Genomic DNA, 16,967 nt, shown 5'->3' with positions numbered 1-16,967 from the left:
GAAATCAATTTCTAAAGGCATTTCTAATGCTTAGTCAATTAAATAGATTTATAAACATTGTAAATTCTTTGTAAATAAAACTGGAGGGTACATGTAGATTGATTTGAGTTCGGTTTAAACGTTTGGGAAAATGTCTGAACGGATTTGATTTTTTTTCCCCGTTTAAACGTCACATCCTTACTGCCATTGTGTGACACAATGGAAATGACCCAACAAAAACATCAGATGTCCCCCTCAAAAAGTAGTAACTTGGGCCCAACTTATTGCATTTTCAAAATGGCGTCCGCGCGATATTCGCAACGGAGCCCTTGCCAATAATCGGTAAATTTCACTTTTCATTCAGATCGTAAGTTAACATTTTTACCACCATCTTAAACCTTGAACTTTATTCATATCTCAGTTTGGGTCGTTTCTACGTGTCGTGCGATGTGGGCCATGCCGCTTGCACCCTACCGTACTATCGCCAGACCATGTCCCAATGTTATAAAAGGCGATAAGTAGGGTCCAAGTTATGTGGACTATGATACAAGCAGGAAAAGTCCCTGTATGTGTTTGGAATCATATAAATAGTTAGCTAAGATCTGCAGATACCATATTGAATATATTACCTAGCTTAATTTTGTGAAAAAAATGTGACCAGGGCAGGAATCGAACCTGGACCACTGAGGTGGAAGGCAAGGAAAGAACCAACTTCACTTCATGTGAACGTACTAGAATGAATATTCCTCCCATAATTATCACGGTGATCACTTTCTGTTTGTCCACAGGTTATAAAACATAAGTCATCATGTTTGCCAGACTGAAGAAGAAGATTGTTGAAGAGGAGGGGGTGGAGGAGGCCGAGTTGAGCAAGAAGTATGTTCCTGGGTCTGCTGTGCCTCAGCGACCACCTGATGGCTCTCCAGTATCCAGAGGCCACAGGGGCTCAGCCGCTAGTCTGTCATCACATGGAAGCTCGTCAAGCTTGAATGCACAGGCTGAGAATAAGAAGGTAGGTTGGTATAAGCAGGGGTTTCGCTGGGGGGGAGGGGGGGGGGGGGCAGACGACATGCTTGGGTCTGCTGTGCCTCAGCGACCACCAGATGGGTGTCCAGTATCCAGAGGCCATAGGGGTTCAGCCGCTAGCCTGTCATCACAGGGAAGCTCATCAAGCTTGAATGCACAGGCTGAGAATAAGAAGGTAGTTTGCTATGAGCAGGGGTGTTGCCGGGGGGGGGGGGGGTCAGACATGCTTGGGTCTACTGTGCCTCAGCGACCACCTGATGGGTGTCCAGTATCCAGAGGCCATAGGGGCTCAGCCGCTAGTCTGTCATCACAGGGAAGCTCATCAAGCTTGAATGCACAGGCTGAGAATAAGAAGGTAGGTTGGTACAAGGAGGGGTTCGCTGGGGGGGGGGGGGGGACATGCTTGGGTCTGCTGTGCCTCAGCGACCGCCTGATGGGTCTCCAGTATCCAGAGGGCATAGAGGTTCAGCTGCTAGTCTGTCATCTTAGGGCAGCTCATCAAGCTTGAATGCACAGACTGAGAATAAGAAGGTAGGTTGGTATAAGCAGGGGTGTCGCTAGAGAGGGGCAGGGCGTGCCCAGGTTTGCTGTGCTTTAGTGACGGCCGGATGGCTCTCCAGGATCCAGATGTAGAGGTTCTGCTGCTAGTCTGTCATCTTAGACTAGCAGGCCATTGCGGACTAGTACTGTGCATATCTAAATAAGTTATTCAAGTTTTCCAACTTGCATATGATGTAACAAAAAGCAAATGATCCCATTTACCTTTAGTTTTCTAATAGTTATGACTTTTTTTTAATTCAGGGTGCTGAGTCAAATGCAGACAGTCTTCAAGCTGAGCTGACCCAACGCAGTGATCAAATACGCCGTCTGGAGGGCAAATTGGATGAGTACTCGGCGATGCTGAAAGAAACAGTCAAGGCGAAAGAGAAATTGGAGATAGTGCTAGAGAAACAACAAGAAGGTAAGAGAATACAGCGTGATTTCATGGCTCTGTTTATAGGATGGAATTTGCGTCGGGAAATGTACATTCAATAGTGCATTCTTACCCTTCGCTGACATATTTTTTACAGTTTACTTATTTCTTTATGTAGTTCTCATTTTAATAGGGTAGCCCATGCAGTGGAATCCACTGGTCTCCCATGGGTCCCAGTAAGGGGAAGTCAATGTGGAGAAATTACAGTTTTAGATGTGGGAGGAAAACCCCAGAAGAAAATTCTGAGCAAAACCCACGGGAATCGGGCAGGGACTGAAAACCCAATCCACATATTGCAGGCATGCAACTTTTCCTCGGATCAGCTGATTTCCTCTTTTTTCACTTCCAATGTGTGCCATTGAAAATAGAAAAGCACTGTACAAAATCTTGGAAAGATTTGAATTTTCTCTTTTTTTGGTGACTTCCCAGTTGCATGTCTGATATTGGCCCAGGCGGGAATCGAACCCGGGTCACAGCGGTGGAAGGCGAGGAAAGTACCTCTACGCCACCCTGAGTCCTAAAAAACACTACATATAAACTCCCATAAACACCGAGGGCTTGCGAGACTAAACTATGTAATTGAAAGGAATTTCCACTATTGAATTTATATCTCCCAAATACAGGTTCAATCCTGTAAATAGTTCAGTTGCTGTACCCACTTGATGTAAACAGATTTTGAAGCGGCCAGTAGACCCAGCTGCACTAGTAAGCAGGAGGTCATGGGTTCGAGTCCAACCCGAATGAGCTTGTGAATTTGTTCTCGCAAGCCCTCGGACAACACTGAGTATACAGTGTTTATAAAAAAACAAAAAACAAAAACCAATATTGAATTCATGGTTCTTCTTACTGCCTAGTGCTAGAAAAACCACAAGATGGTATTTTGGATTGAAATCAAGCTCGTTCTCATTTTTTAAATATATTTGCTTTTCCAGACAACATCCTCCAAAATTGGAGGATTCTGGCTGTTACTTGCTTTTTGCATATATATACTTGGACAAGCATCCAGCATACCACTGTGTATTGTACAGCGTATTTTTCCAACTTTTTTGGGTTTTGGCATTGCCAATCCACAACATGGGATAACAATGGAGGATTTCAATAAGTTACACAGGCAAATAACTCAAAAGAGCATTGAAATCCGATTATGTGATAACATGCCAGCAAACCCAATGAAGGATTTTGAAGGATCCAGGCAGAGACCTCCAGGGACAAAAAGTGGATGATCTTGATGGATTCAGATGCCATTGGAGAATAAAAAAAAAAGCTTAAGGAATTAGGGTTAATTGAAAACAAATATTGTCATTGGAAGGAGAATTTTAAGATTCATGTTGACAATTCACTACGCAGCCAACACCAAACGAGTTCAGGAGATGAACGAAGAGTTCCAGTTGAGGCGGTCCAAGATGGCCGACAAGCTAGCCCTAGCCGTACAGAGGAAGGAAGACGAGATGAAGGAACAGATACAGGCTCTGGAGAAAGTAAGTAGCCATTCAGCAGACATTGATATGTGTAGAGTAGACCACTTATGACCTCCTATGTGTGGGGGGCACAGCATGCATGCACAGGTTTGCACATACAGTCGTGTTTTACTATACTCTTGAGGACAATGCTTTGTGTTTCCCTTTGTCCCTGTAATATAACACTCTCCCATAGACTAAGCTCATAATCGTACGATAGAGGACCGTTTTTAACAAAGGACCCAACGCCCAAGGACTGAGAGGATCTGTTGTTCTCCATTTGTGTGTCGGTCCTCGGGGGGTTATGTAGAACACGTACATGTATGGCGTGAAGTTATTTTCTTATGAATGCTTGAAAACCACACAGGCAGTTCTAGCGTGTCGGATGTACATTTTGGACAATTCAACATTCATGTGACATTGTGCATAATAAAAGTTATAATCATAAAGTGGCTTTTACTTCTGATAAAAACGTACTATCGTAAATTATACCATTTGGGAGACACTTTAGCGTCAAAGTTATACCTATGGGAGACAGGTGGAATGATGTCTCCTTGATGCCTCAGCTCCTATTTAGAGGCAAACTTTTACTGTCGCAAATAGGCTACAATCCTGGCCAAATCTCGCTGGGCCCCCAACCCCCCAGCCCCCGCTCAATGTTGTCTCTCATTGCGCGGTGTGTGCTCCATCCGCTGGAGAGAACAACATTGACCGGGGGAGCGGGGGAGTTGGTGACCGTTGGAAGCTAAGGTTATTCCCAAGTATCCCAACCATTTTGGCCGGGATTGTAGATCGATTGCTAATGGTCCAATAGTAAAAATACCAAAATTCGTGGGGGTATCTTGCAAGAAGAATCTACCGATTGATTTTGAGACACTGGATACGCTTTACGCTAGGCAGCATTTTGAAGTTTTGTGTGGATGTGAGGAAAGCCAAATTATTTCTTGTGGACCAAGCCAGCCTGATATGAATAAAAATAATAATATTGGATGGCTTTTTTTCTTGGGATACAGGGGAGTCAGGTTGGCGTAGCGGTACTTTTCCCGCCTTCCACCGCTTTGACACGGGTTCAAATCCCGCCTGGGCCAATAAGTGGATTGGGTTTTCAGTCCCTACCAGATTCTGTGGGTTTTCCTCAGAATATTCATCTGGGCTTTTCCTCCCACCTCTAAAACTGTAATTTCCTCTCATTGTCTCCTCTCTACAGGTTTCGTCAGGCTATTGGGCTACAGTGCCTAGGCACTTTTGAGGAATCCTTGGTTTCATTACCAGAAAGAAATGAAATATAAAAAATGAATATAAAAAATGAATAAGAATATATTGCACTCGTAACAAAAAGACCACCCTTACTCCTACCTCAAAACTTACAGTATTCCTCGTTGGTCTTTTGTGTAGGAGAAGTCGGGTCTTAAGGATCAGTTCCAGCGAGTGTCGCTGGATAAATTCAAGAAGCAGGAAGAGAGTGAGGAACTACAGGGCTTCCAAGTCCAAGAGCTTGCCAAAGTGAAACATATGGTCAGTGTCTATATGATTGCTTAGAGTAGTACATTATACACAGTGTGGGGTGCTGTGGTCCAATGGTTACGGTGTTCAAATCTAAGCCTTGTTACATGGGTTCGAATCCTGACCATGGGAACATAGTAATTGTGCTCTTTGCCATTATTGGTCAGTCCTTCAGATGGGACGTAAAGCCGTAGGTCCTGTGTGTTGTGTAATGCACGTTAAAGACACTTATCGCTAAGAGAAGGGGTTTGCCCCGGTGTTTCTGGCAGTGCCTGCAATATGCGCCGCAGCAACTTGTAAACCCTTATAAGGTGCTACATAATGGGTCTCATATTTCTCATAAACTTCATTTACCTGTCTTTAATAATTGACATAATTTCCAGTGCCTTGAGTACCTAATTGTGTGCTATATGAGACTTATTATGTATTATTATTATTAGTGTATCGAAAACTAGTAATAAAAAAATAATGGGTTATATGCACGTAAACACTGTTGGTGTGGTTGTATCTAAACAGCTACTAGTCATGTTGCTGGCATCGTGACTTAGAGCGCGGGTCCTGGCTATACGGCATATCCGGGTTTATGGCTTCTGACTAGCGCCCCTTGAACAAAGACATTGACAAAATGGGGAATCGCAAACAAGGCTGCTCGGCAAGCTCAGGGGTCGAGTGGTAAGACATCTGCACTAGTAAACAGGAGGTCATGGGTTCGAGTCCGACCCGAGTAGTTTGAGGTTTTTTCTCGCAATCACCTTGGACAACACTGAGTAATATACAGTGTTTATAAAATACATCAGTGAAGGGCTAAACCCAATACATGTATTGAATTAATCAACTAACGTTAATTAACGTAGTGCTAGAACGTTGGTAGAACGCCGGAACAGCAATCCGGAGGTCGCAGGTTCAAACCCCGCTCCAGTCAATTTCTGTTTTCAACCTTAAAACAGTCTGAACTACAACACTGTTCTTTTAAGTGACCATCATTCCCACACATTTCCAATTTTTTTAGATCCGCGACTGTATCCTTCATTTCTTACTTTGATATTGAGTTTTGCTCTTCACTGTTTTTTTCATAAAGCGTGTTAAGCCCTGTATGCTCATTGCTGGTAGAGGGTTTGCAAGATAATTTCAAAAGCTTTACCCTCATTGGACGCAAACCCACAACCTCCTACTTATTAGTGCAGACGCCTTACCCCTCAACCCCAGAGCTCGCTAGGGTCTGCTGGAATTCGATTTCTTACTTTTGAGCTTACTAACACCTTTGCATTTGTGTGATATTCATAACCAGTTTGTGAACAGCCAGGAGGAGTTACATAAATGCAAGGCCGATTTGGACCACGCCCAGGAAAAACTTGAGGAGAGTAATCAACAGGCACAGAAGCTGGCCACGGAACTCAACAAAGTCAGAGATAATGTGACCAAACTCAGACATACCAGGTAGATAAAGAGTCGTGAATTGCATCACAATTCCATCGATAGTTCTGTCACAAGAAAATCACAAGTCCAGTCACAAGTAAATCACAAGTCCGGTCACAAGTCCAGTCACAAGTAAATCACAAGTCCGGTCACAAGTAAATCACAAGTCCGGTCACAAGTCCAGTCCCAAGTAAATCACAAGTCCAGTCACAAGTAAATCACAAGTCCAGTCACAAGTAAATCGCAAGTCCAGTCACAAGTAAATCGCAAGTCCAGTCACAAGTAAATCGCAAGTCCAGTCACAAGTAAATCACAAGTCCAGTCACAAGTAAATCGCAAGTCCAGTCACAAGTAAATCACAAGTCCAGTCACAAGTAAATCACAAGTCCAGTCACAAGTAAATCGCAAGTCCAGTCACAAGTAAATCACAAGTCCAGTCACAAGTAAATCGCAAGTCCATTCACAAGTATGATCAGTTGTTGTATATTACCTTTAATATTTTGAATAAGAAATAGTTTCATCCTCTATTGATTTACATTGTTTTTCTCAGAATTACAAATGTGCAGTTTTATTGTGGTAATTACCGGTATTGCAGTTATTCTGTGTCTGTCCATGTTTCTTTTGAAAACAGTAAACATTGTTGAAACGTCTGCTGTGGATTGGGACAGATAATTCAAAGACAATTGATCAACAACTCACCAATCAGATGGCAGGGATTTATTCGGGCATTGTATAATACTAATATATCACTCAGTAACCCTCAGTGATATTGGCGAATGGTTCAGTCTGCCATTGCTCTTTTTCACAGAGATGAGTTGATCAAACAAAAGGCATCAGCAGAGGAGCATGGCACGCAACAAGAGCGATCCAAGAAACTGCTTGAGGAAAGACTACACAGTGCGTCAATAGAAAGCCAGGAGGTAAGAAAGGCTACATTCAATACTTGGCTACGGCTGGATGTAGCACACGGGTCTATGGGAAGAGGCTGCAGCCGCTTCCATAGGTGCGTGTGTGTTTTCCTACATTGGAATTATATGTGCATGTACTTGGCTACATAGGGCTGACAGTTACATGCATGTTTATAACACCTCACCCACAGATTCTGTATCTTGATTGGCCGAGAGCGAGTCACATGGCATTGGCTATTTTCGCTATCTTGCTGCACACAGCCAAAAGTACTATACCTGTAGCAACCAAAGTACTATACCAGTAGCAACCAACATACTATACGTATAAGAACCGGTGTGCAAATGCATACGGGTGCACGTTACGCGTATTGTTCCCAAGAGCACGCTAGCGCTACAGAGATGGGTTCAAACATTTCGTGAAGGGGTAGTTTGGAAAAGTATAAGTAAATTTTCAACTAATTTTGTATTCAAATTGAAGTACATTTTAATTGTATTTAGATTTAGATTAATCATTTATCGCTTAAAATCAAGCAGAATCTGTGGGAGAAGTGTTATAAAACAAAACATTGACTGCTTTATCTCGTGGTGTAGTAAAACTAGCCTCCTTCGGTGATCCATGGAGCTTTTTATTTTCCCTCGGCTCTGCTTCGGGACAAATAGAATGTCCATGGATCACCTCGGGAGGCTAGTTTTACTACACCACTCAAAGCAGTCAATATTTGTACACTATGGGAAGTGGCTGCAGCCACTTACATAAGCGTGTGTGTTATTGCCACCCGTAGACAAGGACGTAGTTCGGATGCTTAGTTCGGTCAAGGTTGCTATATTTTCAACTGAAGGACTGCTTAACCCTTTAGTCACTGTAGCACCTGAAACTGCCCCAGCACTCTGTGGGTTTATTGATTTTTCAGTAAATACAATGAAGTCCATGTGCTAATGGGTTAACCCTAACCCGGCCAAATGCAATGTAGTGCAACAGATGTAAAGTCTGTGGGACCTTGTTGCATTAAGCCATCAACACCAGTGCATAAACGGCCATTTCAGAGACAATAGGAGCTAGTCCCATTGAACAGTGCCGCTGTGGCAACCACAGACTCTGATCAGTGGGAGTTTGGTGTTGTTTTTTTTTTTTTTATTTGTCATCAGGTGTACATTCATCATCGTATTTAAAGTATAAAAAAATATTTTTAGAGAAGTTTGATGTCAATTTTAAATCTAGATATACATGTAAGTACATGTAGTTTTGAATTGTTCAAAATTGTATATATTTATTTGACTAGTAATTACTTATAGAGTTTTTTTATAGTGAGCTGGCCAACCATATGTAATTGCCTTTCAATGAGTGCTGCATGTTGTTGCATCTTCAGGCTTTATATATGTACATTATGGTAGCTGCAATGTCAGATTCATGTATCAGTGACGTAGCATTTCAACACCACTATTTACAACAGCTGCGGTACTTTGTAGTTCTACACAGTTGACCTAAAAACAGCCCTGGATGGTAAAAGTTACAATCACACTTGTGCATCTGTTTGGAGAAGCCAATTGGAGTAAAGTGTTCCGCTCAAGAACACAGAATCACGAATATTTTGTGTTTTTTACCATTGAAGCACATTATTTGTGACCAAACCAAACAAAACGTAAACAACTCTTTCCTAATATTTTTCCTGTTTAATTTTCTATGCATTATGAAAGCATACAACTGATTGATTTTGACTGAAAGGACAACTTGGCACGCAGTGTATGATTGCATAAGACGGCTAATAGCCATATTCATCAAAATGCCAAATTTTGCAATACGTGTCTAACATTGACGGTTCCGTTTGATTTCAACTGTGCATGATTTTTAATATTCTTTTACTCACAATTAGAATTGGTGTTTATAAGACTCCTATCGAAGGATTCGCTTATATTTTAATTTCTTCAACTTACTTTGACATTTCATTTTTCTTTTATTTGCAGAAGAGTAAAAGACTGGTGGCACTGGAGGAAAGATTGAATCAGACTCAAGAAGAACTTGAAGCATTGCGTCATGACAGTGAAGTTCACAAAACACAGGTAACAATCTGAGTGCTGTGGTCAAGTAGTTACGGTGTTTGACTCACGTGCTGTGTTATGTGGGTTCAAACCCTGACGGCAACATGGTGCTTGTGTTCTTGGGAAGACACTTTACCACCGTTACCTCTCTCCACCCAGGAGTATAAATGGGTACCTGTGAAGGTAGAGACTAGAATGCGCTGATCTCGAGCTGCTGCAGAAAATGATCTCATGGCCTGATGAACAGGGGTAATAATTGTGAAGCGCTTTGAAACCTTTGGTGTAAAGCGCTAAACTAGCACCAAGTTATTACTACTATTACTGTAATAGGGCGACAGGTTTTGCGAACTCCGTCCACAATAGGGCGATACACCTTATTGAGGCGACAAAATGACTGTCGCCCTTTTATGAAAACGACCCTTAGGACAAGAAATTTTTCTGTCGCTAACCATCTAGATCGATTCCTCATGGTCCAATTAGTATAAATACTAAATTTCGTGGAAAAAACATCAGGTAAACTTGGGTTAGGTGGCAGTTTAGGTTTGTGCACAAGTCTATTGGAAAGTCACCCTATTGGGGCGAAAAGAGTAATTATTATTATTATTATTATTATTATTAAAAATGAATTAAGAATTCGGAAACATGCTGTTTTTTTTTTCATTTTGCATGTTTGATTCCATATATATCCTGGGAACCAGTATCATGCATTAAAAAACAAATTGCTGGCCGTTCTTATCTTAAGTTATATGACTTTATACAGACATAATAATTTAGCATTCTTCTTTTGTTTTTATTTACATGTATATATATTGTATGGATATGGGTCATTCTGCAAATTTGCGGTCCACTTTTTTCTTGTCCCTGTTACATCTGATATATATGATTTAGGGTGATGTAAATCAAATTAGGTTTTGCCCTTCACCGACGTATAAACACTGTATACCAAGTGAAAGTTGGAAAAAGCTCGGGAAGTAACACACGGAGTATACAGTGTTTATACCTTGGTGAAGGGAATAATCTAATTTGATTTACATCATCCCAACGCAAAATTCCATCTCATGAATAGTTAATGCTGTACCCTGCTATGTTCCGGTACATCAGATTTGAACCAGCCAACCAATCCCGTTAGCTAACCGATCCTGTTAGCTCGGTGGTCGAGTGGTAAGACATCTGCACTAGAAAGGAGGAGTTAGTGGGTTCGAGTCCCACCCGAGTGATTTTTTCCAACGTTCACTCGGGAGATAACACACTGAGCATACAGTGTTTAAACGTCGGTGAAGGGCAAAACCTAATTTGATCTATGATATGATAATTCTGATGAACTCCTTCATGCAGTCGTCTTCCAAGAGTGATTATGAATAGCAAACTACCTACCCAACAAATAAAACATTGTTTGAAATCATTCTTTATGCTATTTTGAATGGCAGATTACAAAGTTCAAAGGAAACAGGGACAGGAAATATGTCACACTTTGGACCTTAAATTTATAGAAAGACCCATGCAACAACACTGAAAGCTTTGAAACTGTTTCAGTTGTGATCATTTTTTGGCACGTGCGTTTAATTGCCATGTTTCGATTCTGCATTTGGTTGAATTTTTTGTTTTTTTGATTGTCTGCTGATTTTTTTAAAGTCTGCAACTCAGCTGCACGAGAGCGAAAGTACCAACAAACACCTGGAGGAGAAGGTTAGGATGCTGGAGCAGAGACTACAGGATCACAGTCTGACTGATGATGAGCAGATGCAAGCTGTCATGGCTGAGGTATGTATGGAACATTGTAGACTCTTTTACAGCCGCTAATTAAGTATGTTTTGGGAAAGAATCACCAATTTTCTTTTTCAAAATTTACAACTCCACAGAGCAATTTCTATAGGTAAATACATCTCCACAAGGTTATCACGAAATAGATATATATTGATTTTACTCAAAAACTAGAAATTTCCAAGGTGTGTTGATCCGTCGCAAATTGAAGTATTTTATGTAAGGGATATTAAGTCCAAATTTCAGCCCAGGAAATTAATTCTGGTTAAAATAGGAGCATTTTGAAAGTACACTTTCAAACTCGAAAACTTTAGTACACGAGAACAAAGAAATGACTCCACAAGGATACAAAATCGAGAATTCGAGTTTGCAATTAAGTTTAGAGCTGTGAAATTTGACACAGTCCAAAATGTTTGAATTTTGCCCATACTTCAGATTAAGTCAATACTTTATTTAATACCTATGGGCTCCGTGCGCCGACGAAAGAGGGCGCCCTTTTACCCAGCAACGACATCCCATGGGCGGGACATTTAGCTGGTTGACTCCTTGTGTGTGAGGCATGTACACCAGGGGATTTGTGCTATGTACACGCTGTGGCCGCGCTTTGCGGCAAATGAATTGCAGTCAGGCAAGATGGCGTCGGTCGGTCACCCCCAACTGTACTTCCTTTGCCGGTGAGGGGGTACTTGTGAACGGAGTGGATATGATTCTGTGTGCACAAGACAATAAGTTTATCCTGAAGTGAACATCGTCAGTTGTTGACGTGTGCGTCATTGGAATACCAAAGTGGCAGATTATAAGTGATTTTTGTTTTAATTGTCAATTTCAGAGAGATACTCTAGAACAGAAATTAGAAGCTTCCCGAAGAGAACTAATCGATGTGAAAAGTTCCTCAGCTGATGTGATCTCCAGTCTTGAACAACAGGTAAAGATCTGGCTCACATACATGTAGATTTTTCTTTTGCTAAATCAAAGCAAAATTGTGAACGTTTGTTGCAAAACTGTGAACGTTTGTTGCAAAACTGTGAACGTTTGTTTCAAAACTGTGGACATTTGTTGCAAAACTGCAGGATGTTTGTTGCAAAACAGTGGACATTTGTTGCAAAACTGTGGTTGTTCGTTGCTAAACTATGGCCATTTGTTGCAAAACTGTGGCCGTTTTTTACAAAACTGTACACGTTTGTTGTAAAAGTGTAGACATTCATTGCAAAACTGTGTGTGTATGTTGTAAAACTGTGGATGTTTGTTAATACAAAATCAAAGAGAACTGGAAAAAAAATTTCATAAAAAATCAGCCAGCACCAAAACCCCAGTTGTTTCACATTACCTACCTGAAATAAAATATGTTGCATTTTTTTATTAAACTTCAAAAATAGTTAGCTCTGTTTTCAAAATTTGACAAAATTCTTTGAAAAATCACTCGGAAGGAATGTGTACAATTTAGCCCAAGTAAAAAAAAAAACAGTTTCTTGCCAAGCTTTTTGAAAAAAGACAACCTATATTGGCAATATATTTGCAAAATGAATTGCAAATGTATGAATTAAAAAATGATAAAAGGAGACGGGCGGGAAAAAGGCAGCATTCGGGGACGAGAATCTTTTTTTTTTTTACTTGGCCTTAGTATGGAACTATTCCGTTGTTTAGTTTGGCATCTTCAGCGTAGGAGGTTATATAGGGGTAGCACTAACCTGGTACCGTCAACCAATTTGGCAATAAGCCTCTGTACTGATGAAGTCACACTTTGTTTACACGTGTGCTTTCTTGTGGGAGCCTGATGGGGAGGACAGTTGAGTTGCCCCATAGAAAAGTGCATAAGTAAACAAAGTGTGACATCATCAGTACAGAGGCTTATTCGGTTTGCATAAAGTGTGACGTCATTTTAACTTAAACCACACCACTACAGAGAAATGCCGCTACAACGAACACCGCTATAACGAACATTTGGCTATAACGAACATCCACTTTGGCTCCACAAATAGTAAATTCTATTAATGCACAGACACTATAACAAACTACCACTATAAGGAACATTTTTAATGGACCCTATCTTGTTCGTTATAGTGGCGTTCTACTGTATATACGGAGTATAGCATTGAAACCATTGGAACCAGCAATTGTGCAAAGTGGCGTGTTCAACCAATGGGCGCTAGTAATCAGTGGTGCATGCGCGTGTATGACGCAGTCACTTATGAACCGGATAAATAAAAGAAACGTGTTGGTTTCATAACTATGCATGAGGTGTCAGAATAAATGCAAACTTTGTATGCCAAACTCAACAGATTTCTCATCTGAACACCAAGATGGCCGAGGACACGGAAGAAGCAATCAAGGGGCAGCAGACGCTAGACGCCATGAGCAGGAGACACTCTGAGGAGCTGAGTCAATTACAAGCCAAGCTAGATGACGCTGAACAACAAGCTCAAAGTCACCTGGAATTTGTTAAACAGAGAGACACTCAGATTGCCGTACAGGTAAATACATGCTTGACATGTTCAGCACTAAGAAAAACATTTGCAAAATGAAATACTTTCCAACCTACTGACTGTATTTTCGAAAGGCATGTAGTCGGAAGCAGAAACATTTTTTGTTGTCAGAAGTTAATTGGCAAAACCCTTGAAACCACATTATACATCTACAGCTTGTCTAAAAAAAAAATGGTACAATCAGAAAAAAAATTGGTTAAATATAAATTTCAAAATAAGTCATTCTTACTTGGCATAATATTAAAGAACAAAGACTGGGCTTTCCAATAGTGTTTGTTTGATCTTATTTGCTTTTGTCAATTCAGAGATATAATCAATTTAGTGCGATACACCAAAATCGATTCTGTGCCACTTTTATGCATGGGCAGAGTTGTTTTGAGTACTGTGCCATGCTGTCTTGAAGCTCACAAAAGATTGCAACTTGGCAAAAGAAACAAAACACAGATTAAAGTACACAAAGGAAGTCTGGTTTTCTCGATACAAGCTTTAATAGTCAACATAATAAGTTGAATGATAAATAGTTTCTTTATGAAGTTAATCCCTTCTTTGAATTTCAAATCTGTTCAAGTGTGAATAACGTTTTGTTTAACTAATTCTTTCACCGTTCTCACTCAACCAGAAAGTGGCACTAACTCGATTTTTGTGTTCCGCAGTAAACTTGAGTTATCTCTGGATTGACAAAAGCAAATGAGATGAAACAAAAAGTATTGGAAAGCCTGGTCTTTTTTCTTTAATGTGATGCTGAAATCGACTTACTTATGTTGAGATTTAATATTGAAAAAACAAATTGTTTTCGATTGTACCATTTGTTTTGAGACAGGCTGTACAAGTACATTTTGATAGTTGGAATTTGCATGTCACATTCATGTATCAGTGACGTAGCATTTCAATACCACAATTTACAACAGCTGTGGAATTTTGAAGTGTCATACAGTCAAACCTGAGAACACCCTGGGCGGTAAAAGTTAAAAGCACACTTGTGCATCTGTGTGGAGAAGCCAATTGGAGTTAAGAGTCCCACTCAAGAACGCAGAATCATGAAGATTTTGTGGCTTTTATCATTAAAATATTTGTTGGTGTATAAATCAAACAAAAAATGAGTCTTAAGAATTTTTTTTTTTTTTTTTTTCCATTGGCAAAAAGCAAGCTCTGCTCTCCATCTTTCCATAGATGTACATGTGTGTACCACCCAATTTTGACAGCATTCAGACATTTGACATTCAATTCATCATTGAAAATCAAATTTCAGAAATCGCTGAGCGAGACGGAGTTGAGAGCAACGCAAGAGCAGCTTGCCGAGACCAAGAAGCAGTCCCTGGAAATGAAGAAACAACTTCAGGACAAGATAGCGACGTTAGAATCCAAGATTACTGGGCTCAGTACAGCAACAGACTTTGAGAAAAGTGCAGCAGAACACAAAATTGTAAGTAATTTTCATTTGTTTTAAAGCCCGAGTCCATCATTTGCAGCTATCCAAAAAAGTAACTGGCGTAATTATTGTTGAAAAGCATACTGGTTGAAAGATAGTAAGTGGACTAAACTCCCTGTGAAATTATCCTTTCTGGCAAGCTCTTATTTTGAAGAAATCAACGAAAGAAGGCATTTCCAACGGTGCGTCTTAAGAAGCACCGTAGGAAAATTTAAATTAGTAGTTCGTTTTGTTATTCGGCGCAGCGCGCACAAGCATTGGAACGACGCACAGGCGCGCGCGGTTGCTGTAATTCGTCGGATCATTGCGCGACATCACGTATAGCTACAATTCAAAACAATTCGAAACATGATTTAGCAACTTTTGATTTGAAATTGAGATCCTAGAATGCTGTTTTTCTCGGAATATAAAGCTGAAGCTAAGCTGAAACTTCATCAAGTAAGTTGTTCAGTATCCTTCATTAGATTTTGAACACTTTTGTTGATTCAAACGAACAAAATGCACTAATTACAAATGATGGACTATAGCTTTAAGTACCTCTTTTTCTAAAAGGTGCATTGTTTATGCTCTTCAATGGATTTTTTTCTTAAAATTATACACTTTCATGTTATATTTTGACAAGAAAAAAATTAAACTACATCTGTATTTTTCTCCACTTTGGGCATCCGCAATCCTAGTCCAGGTGTCCTTTTCCCTACCTGTATTAATCATGTAATACATTGATGTCCAGGTAGTACATTCCCTGTACAATCAGAAAAGAAAAATTGTTGGGGAGAAATTTCTCAAAACGTATCCATGCGAAACAGCTGAAACATGGCATGTATATATGGTTAAATCATCACTTGTTTTTCTATGGGCTCCATGCGTGAACTTGAGAGCGTGCTTTTTGACCACTTTGGAGAGCTCAGAGGACGGGACACACCACGTGCGTGTACTGGGCCCAATTTCATAGAGCTGCTTAAGCAGAAAATTTGCTTAAGCACGAAAAAACATTGCTTAGTAAAATTAAGTTACCGGCCAAAACTCCATGTGATGTACATTGCTTGTGACTGGTATTTAGCTGTTGTTTACTTAGCATAACAATCGCATGGAGTTTTGGCCAGTAACCTGATTTTATTAAGCAAGACGTTTTTGTGCTTAAGCAAATTTTGTGCTTAAGCAGCATTGGCCCCTGGGCCCAATTTCATAGAGCTGCTTAAGCAGAAAATTTGCTTAAGCACGAAAAAACATTGCTTAGTAAAATTAGGTTACCGGCCAAAACTCCATGTGATGTACATTGCTTGTTACTGGTATTTAGCTGTTGTTTACTTAGCATAACAATTGCATGGAGTTTTGGCCGGTAACTTGATTTTATTAAGCAAGACGTTTTTGTGCTTAAGCAAATTTTGTGCTTAAGCAGCTCTATGAAATTGGCCCCTGGTTCTTGCGCGTATAGCATGATGTACATGTACGCATGACTCATTTATTCTGAATGTGCGTGAAGCCATAGCGTCTTCGCATGAGCGTCAGGCGTCATCGGCAATGCATTCAACTGTCTCGCCCAGTGGTCTCCCCAACTCTCCCTTTCTTACCCTTGAGGGGTGCTTCTGCACGGAGCCCATTAGTTGGTTTTCGGCAACATTATCCGTATAAATGTATCTGAGGATAATGATCAACTTGAAACTTACATATCGTCGGTTGCACCACGAACCAACGTATCGCATTTTTTTGTGTTTCGAGAAAAACTGATTTAAAGTTGGTCATATTTTGTAGGCTCATTCCATATATTCCCTGTGTAAGAATTCAAGCTGTTTCGTTTTTGCTATTAAATTATAGATTAAACTTTCTTGTATGCAATCCGTGTGCATCTGAGTTGCTTAGTTGTTGAGAAATTCAGTTCCAAAGTTATTCGTCACTTCGTGAAACAGATTTTTATCATGTTTATCGTATGTCATGCAACGCGCGTAATAGTGGCCGTGTGCCAGATACGGAGATACGTCGGTTCGTGAAATGCTA

The 16,967-nt window shown here is 40.4% G+C and overlaps 1 protein-coding gene across 1 annotated transcript in view; it reads left to right on the top strand.

The window, feature by feature from the left end:
* The window catches only part of LOC119720224 (golgin subfamily A member 1-like), a 29,376-nt gene that overhangs the window by 2,053 nt on the left and 10,356 nt on the right, over nucleotides 1-16,967 (top strand). Inside the window, exons 2-12 of the mRNA XM_038189835.1 lie at nucleotides 768-991; nucleotides 1,807-1,966; nucleotides 3,326-3,456; nucleotides 4,831-4,950; nucleotides 6,227-6,375; nucleotides 7,163-7,274; nucleotides 9,225-9,320; nucleotides 10,932-11,060; nucleotides 11,890-11,985; nucleotides 13,340-13,531; nucleotides 14,793-14,966. Coding sequence (XP_038045763.1) covers nucleotides 788-991; nucleotides 1,807-1,966; nucleotides 3,326-3,456; nucleotides 4,831-4,950; nucleotides 6,227-6,375; nucleotides 7,163-7,274; nucleotides 9,225-9,320; nucleotides 10,932-11,060; nucleotides 11,890-11,985; nucleotides 13,340-13,531; nucleotides 14,793-14,966 — 1,563 coding nt within the window. The 5' untranslated portion in view covers nucleotides 768-787. The remainder of the gene's footprint in view (nucleotides 1-767; nucleotides 992-1,806; nucleotides 1,967-3,325; nucleotides 3,457-4,830; nucleotides 4,951-6,226; nucleotides 6,376-7,162; nucleotides 7,275-9,224; nucleotides 9,321-10,931; nucleotides 11,061-11,889; nucleotides 11,986-13,339; nucleotides 13,532-14,792; nucleotides 14,967-16,967) is intronic.

This window comes from Patiria miniata, unplaced genomic scaffold, assembly GCF_015706575.1.
Source record: "Patiria miniata isolate m_02_andy unplaced genomic scaffold, ASM1570657v1 HiC_scaffold_9, whole genome shotgun sequence".
NCBI classification, from domain to species: Eukaryota; Metazoa; Echinodermata; class Asteroidea; order Valvatida; family Asterinidae; genus Patiria; species Patiria miniata.
Note: the sequence above shows the minus strand (reverse complement) of the source record. Positions and strands in the feature narration are given on the sequence as shown.